At 33.4% G+C, this 6,255-nt stretch overlaps 1 protein-coding gene across 1 annotated transcript; it reads right to left on the bottom strand.

The window, feature by feature from the left end:
- Positions 1-549: 549 nt before the first annotated feature.
- LOC125067538 (BPTI/Kunitz domain-containing protein-like) lies at positions 550-6,021 on the bottom strand. The gene is made up of 5 exons (XM_047676198.1): positions 5,919-6,021; positions 4,077-4,139; positions 3,047-3,235; positions 1,445-1,599; positions 550-751 (listed from the first exon to the last, which is right to left on the bottom strand). The coding sequence occupies exons 1-5, from the start codon at positions 6,019-6,021 to the stop codon at positions 566-568; spliced, it is 696 nt and encodes a 231-aa protein (XP_047532154.1). The 3' UTR covers positions 550-565.
- Between the last annotated feature and the right edge of the window lie 234 nt (positions 6,022-6,255).

Here is a 6,255-nt window from a genome sequence, read left to right as displayed (position 1 = left end):
CTGGTATTATATAAGAAATATATTTTTATTAATGAAAACATTTTATTTCAATTAAATTCCTGAGATTCCAATCGTAAACAATGATGAGACTAACAATATCAGGCTATGATGAATATAGTTTGTACATCTTATTCATCCTCTTGCACTTATCTCAATTTTACTTGGGGTCAGTGCAGCATGTCTTCCTCTTCCATACTTCTCTGTCGGACGAATGTGTCATCTCACATGTAACATTCTTTCTAACCATATCGTCATTCACACAATCCATTCATCGTTTCTTTGGTCGTCCCCTACCTCTATATCCATCCACATACATTCTCTTTCCTTTCTCACAACATGGTCCTCATTCCTCCGCATAACATGCCCATACCAAGACAGACGGTTTCCAGATAGCTTCTCGGCTTGTACACCTTAAAAGGTTTAATAAAAGGTCTACTTATTTGAAAAATAAAAGATTAAGATATTGTTTTAGTGACTAACAGTTACATAGAATCAAACTTTTATCTATTTATTGAAATTAATATATTTTATAGTGAGATTGGAGTTAGATTATATTATGAAACGGCTACATCTTTATGATTGCTGTAATTGCAGGATTTGATGGCTTTGCTACGAATTTGGTTGTTGTTTGATTTCGTCCTTTCTTTTTCGTTGCATTCCAAGGGTTTACAATGAGAACTTTTTTAACTCCACTTATATTTTTTCCCGGAGCTCTTATAACCCCAGTGGCGAATTTGCATGTCGAATCGCACTAAAAATATAAGAATTAGTAGTACATAGTAATATATATTGACCTAATATTTAAAGAGAGGGCAACATTACGAGTGTCAATAGCATAAAAAATGGTTAAGTGAACACCTGCAAATGTCTGCATGGATCACTTTTGAGGATGAGCTTTGGAGTTATTCTACCAAGCCTTTCCACAATACTGGTTGTTGGATAGATATTTTGTAGATTTATATCCGATACACGCAGGTCATCTTACGATATCTTCTTTCACCATTGAGAACATAAAAATCAACAGTTACCACTCAGGTGCGTACCCTAACCCTACTATTGATACAATGTCCAAAAAGTCGACTAATATTTTGATCAAAAATTAATGTGATCAGTTTTGTTGATCAGATAAGTTGTACTGTCTAGGGACAAAATATTTGAATATATGTGACGGGTTGATTCATTTCACACCATATCTATATTAATATATCCATACTAAAGAGGTAAAGTTTGTTAGTTTGTATGAAGGGAATAATCTCCGGAACTAATAATCGAATCCAATATTTTTTCACGTGTAGAAAGATTATTCCCGAGTGCTATTTGGTATAAATTATATTTATACCATATAATTTCCTTTATTGATAAATCAGTCTAAGCCAGGCGGTTCGCTGTTATTAATAAAAGTATATTCGTCTAGCCCATACAAAAAATCGGTAAATTACGTTACCTGTTCTTTGTTATAGAAATTATTCTTATTTCCACCGCAACCAGAGTATATTCTTTTCTTACAGACCTTCCAAAGTGAATCGTAGTACCATCTTTCGATAGCCCCAAAGCAGAATCCATAGTCGAACGACAAACTGCACCACTTCGGCCTTCTTTCTGTAATACCAAGTATTGACAGCTGGCTGTACTAATATTATAATAATATGTCTTTTTATTGTTTGTACTACAAAAAATATAGTTGGACATTTTTTTAAGGTTCCAGGTTATTTAGAAATGGTGTACAAGTAACAAATTTTCACAAGTGTGTGTTTATGTGAATATTTCTATAAGGTTTTTTCAGGCAGTACTCTGTCTGAATTTTACGAGTAATTGTAGATTTTCGAAGTAACTGATTTGCTTACTTAATAATTATGCCCAATAGAATGCAGCACTTTCCATGCTTATCTTAAATATATATTTTAAGATATCAAATTGTTTAATTTTGAATTTGTATTCAAATCAAATCAAAATATACTTTATTCAAGTAGGCGTTTACAAGTACTTTTGAATCGTCATTTGATAAACTATATTAAGTAAAGCTACCACAGGTTCGGAATGTAGATATAGCAAGAAACTCTGTAGTTACTCTTTTTCAACATCTAAAAATACAGTCAAGTTAGTTAAATACAATTATATATGTATATTATATATCCTCCTGGAAGTCAACAAGCAATAAGAAATTAATAAAAAAATATTAATTTTGAGGTCACTGATATCAGAGATCACGTTTTCTGGATAAGTAATATACTGAGTAATTGTTAGTGGGCGTTTGGAATGAAAATGTCATTTTCTATCTTCGAAGATCCTTAGGTCATGTTTTAAGAACATTGACCTGAATCGACACTAGAGCAATATTGATTTCTCTGAAACGCTCCGCGTGTCAAAAGCACGTTCACGGTTTAATCAGCCTAAACCCTGTTACCCTTAATCACCGGACTGGTTGCGAAAATCGGATGAAAATCGTTGCAGATATTGGTATTCTTTGTGGTCAATTTCTAAATTATATTTTCATATTCTATGTTTTTTATACTCGTATTCTAGTTATTATAAGTTATGCCTAATAGTAGTGTCTCATTGACTCTCGTAATTTGTTATTGGTGTTAGCTGGTGTTTCACCAGTATCTATCACATTTAGAATATTTAATTTGTATATAGCATTTACTTGGTGCGAGCCTTCCTGGAAACCACACGTTCATCACATATAGCCTCATATCTGTCGCCAAACAGTACTCAGATTTGTTGAGTTCCGATTTGAAGTTTGAGTGAGGCAGTGTAACTACAGGCATAAGGGCTATCAGTTTCCAAGGTTGATGGCGCTTAGGTGTTATAGGGAACGGTTTATATTTCTTACAGCGATGATGTCTATAAGTAATGGGGACCACATATCATCAGGTAGTCTATTTGCCCATCAGTATAATTATTTTATATAAAAAAATAAGCCAGTAGATACCAATCTACTGGATTAAGAATCGATTCTTGAATGTAGTGATGTGGCATTACATGGTAATTTGATCTCTACTTCTTCTGCTTTAGTAAATATTTGCTGCTATTTTTATACACTTACTTGTTTGCCCGGATTGGCTGAGACATGTCGTCATGCATTCTCTATTAGTATCGAATCTGTTCCCATTTCCTTGACATCCTCCCCATATAAATAAGGAACAATTACGATCAGATGGTTGATAAAAATACATGGGGATTTCAGACCGACATGGACCAACGTCTGGTTTTAAGAGACATGTTTTATCGATAACTGAAATTAAAATATAAATTTTACAACGGAATTTACTGTGATATATTTCAGAAATCATTGATAAGTACCGGGGATTATAACAGGATTTCGTTGAAATTAAAGTCGTCATTCAAAGACAAGATTAATCCGAGTATTCTCACTGCATATGTATTTTGTAATAACTTTTGTAATAATATTATATTTGCAAGCGTTTTGGTTAAGTCCGAGTCGTACCGCTACCGTGACGATAAACGGCAAACGTTCCGCCAACGTAGCGGATGTTGTGTTATACTAATAAAACTTTATTTTCATTTATTTAACTCCATATTTATTTGGTTTTCTATATCTTCCAATATTTTTATATTTTCATGTACCACTTTAGTCCTTTCGTGAAGGCTATATTTATTATTATTATTATTTTCGGAAGAAATTTAGAATTTGTGAGTGAAGACATATTGGTAAATGATCACCGTCCATAGACAATGGCGCTGTAAGAAATATTAACCATTCCTTACATAGCTAATGCGCCAGCAAACTTGATAACTAAGATGTTATGTCCCTTGTTGCTCTTGTTACACTGGCTCACTCATCCATCAAACGAGAACATTACTGAGTTCTGCTGTTTGGCGGTACAATATTTGATGAGTAGGTACCTACCCAAACATGCTTTCACAAAGTCCTAAGACCAAGTTAAACAGTTTTACAAATTGACAACTTTGCTACGCGATCCCCTGTTCTCTTTATTTTGCTTTATGAATATCGTTCAATGAGTATTTATAAAATCAGTTATTTATTTGATACAGGTAAATATCAAATTCAAAATTAAAAAAGTAATATGAAAATTTAACTCAAAATGAATTACCACTGGGCTGATGAACCGTCGCCCTCGTTAAGTCATTCTTCAATGTATTATAAACTATTTTCGCTTTTATATGAAAAATCAAAAATATATTGAAGTAAAATAACCAAATGAAACGTGAAAACATTTTTAAAACGAATATTTTTAAGTATCAAAACACGAGCGATATTGAATCACTAGAAACAGCGATCAGCAGTAAACTAATATTTTTATTACAATATTTTATGCATAAAATATTATAGTTAGTTTTAGTCGCTTTGATAGAAAATAATATTATGCTTGAAACAGAGCAAATCTTCAATTAAAATATATTCTGAATGTATTTTTAATACAAGCAACTACAAACTGCTTCACATAAATATATAATATACCGGTAAATTGGCCACCTGCTGTTAAATGGTTACCACCTCCAATAGACTTTGGCGCTGATAGAAATATTAACCGTCCCTTACTTTGCCAAGGCGCCACAAACTAAGATGTTATGCCCTAGTGCCTGTAGTTACACTGGCCCACTCGCCCTTCAAACACAACAATATCAATTATTGCTGCTTAGCGGCAGAATATCTGAGGAGTGGGTTTTACCTACGCAAATGGGCATGTACAAAGTCCTACCACCAAGTAGTAAAATTAAATTCTAAAAATGTAAATGGTAAATGCACTGCTGAGCTTCGTCTCCCTTTAAGAGGCACTTTTGAATATCATAAAGTTGCTCCAATACGTGTCGGTGGATATGCATGTCGCAGAATTCATTGAAATTAGACACAGTTCACGATGTTCAACACCGAGGATAAGCAAATTCAGTGATGCTGACCATCGATCTCGGATAAATAATTATGGGATACTAATTTTCAGTAAATAGTTAGAAAGAGTACCATAATCTTTAGAAAATTTCGTAAATATAATATTTAAAAACAGTTACTACTGTAAATACTTACTTGGTGGTAGGGCTTTGTGCAAGCCCGTCTGGGTAGGTACCACCCACTCATCAGATATTCTACCGCCAAATAACAGTACTCTGTATTGTTGTGTTCCGGTTTCAAGGGTGAGTGATCCAGTGTAATCACATCTTTGGTGATGTAAGGAATGGTTAATATTTCTTACAGCACTTTTATCTATGGGCGGTGGTGACCACATACCATCAGGTGGCCCATATGCTCGGCCAACTAATGCCATAAAAAAATACAACTTTGATTGTTATATTTCAGTATATAATTATTACTACATTATTCCTAATTTTATATTATAAACTAGAATGGACCGGACAGGTCCCGGAACGGAACACAACCTACATCTCATGCTTGTGATTGAAGATGAGTGTTAGTTAGCGGTACGAAAAATATCAAAGTAATTTCCAACACAACTAATATGCTTCAAAAAGGAAAACGGAAATACAAAAAAAAATCATATAAAATCTTAGATCACAAAGTTGGTGAGACATAAATGACACGTGTGATATATATTTAGAATGTTGTGGGCGAAAATTTGCTTGATGACCATCGTAAAACGAATTTAAATAATATTGTGAATGATAAAGTGAATAATTATGATCTCTAGACAAATGAGTGCATACATTGGTACACTACGGTAGTGTTTTTTCATCTGAAGAAATGAAAAGACGACACAATCAGGTCGAAGATTATGCGCAAGACCATAGCTTTGCATGGGTTCTGAAACATGGATATGACTTAATACTGGACATTTTCTGATATATCAAGATTTCGTTATGAAAATATGATGAGAGCGAATTTTTATGATGACCTCGCACGGGAAGACATGATACTACATATTGAAGCCGAATCGCAAATTAAGTGTTAAGTTCCTCGAAATAGGCAACTTCACACCTACCTATACCAGGTATAGGTATCACATAAGATACACGTAACTTATTTTTATTGGCACGAGCCGAGAAGTCAAAATCTAGACCTGGCATCTGCAGCTTTTTAAGCATGGAACAAGGCAGAAGCTGAAATCAGGTAGAATGAATAAAATTGATCAACTTGTTCTATTAAAATACATACGTACATGCGAGCAAAATGTATATAATAAAATTTTATGAAATATAATTTTTTCGATAAATATAGTTTTCTACATAATGTTACGGGTGATTTCATTTTGTTTGAATTTTTTTTTATATTTTCCATTGCCTTTTAAACTTGACGGCTCTTTTATGTCGCTACAAACA

Source organism: Vanessa atalanta, chromosome 11, assembly GCF_905147765.1.
Source record: "Vanessa atalanta chromosome 11, ilVanAtal1.2, whole genome shotgun sequence".
NCBI lineage: Eukaryota > Metazoa > Arthropoda > Insecta > Lepidoptera > Nymphalidae > Vanessa > Vanessa atalanta.
The sequence above is the reverse complement of the archived record's forward strand: the minus strand, read 5'-3'. Positions and strand labels throughout refer to the sequence as shown.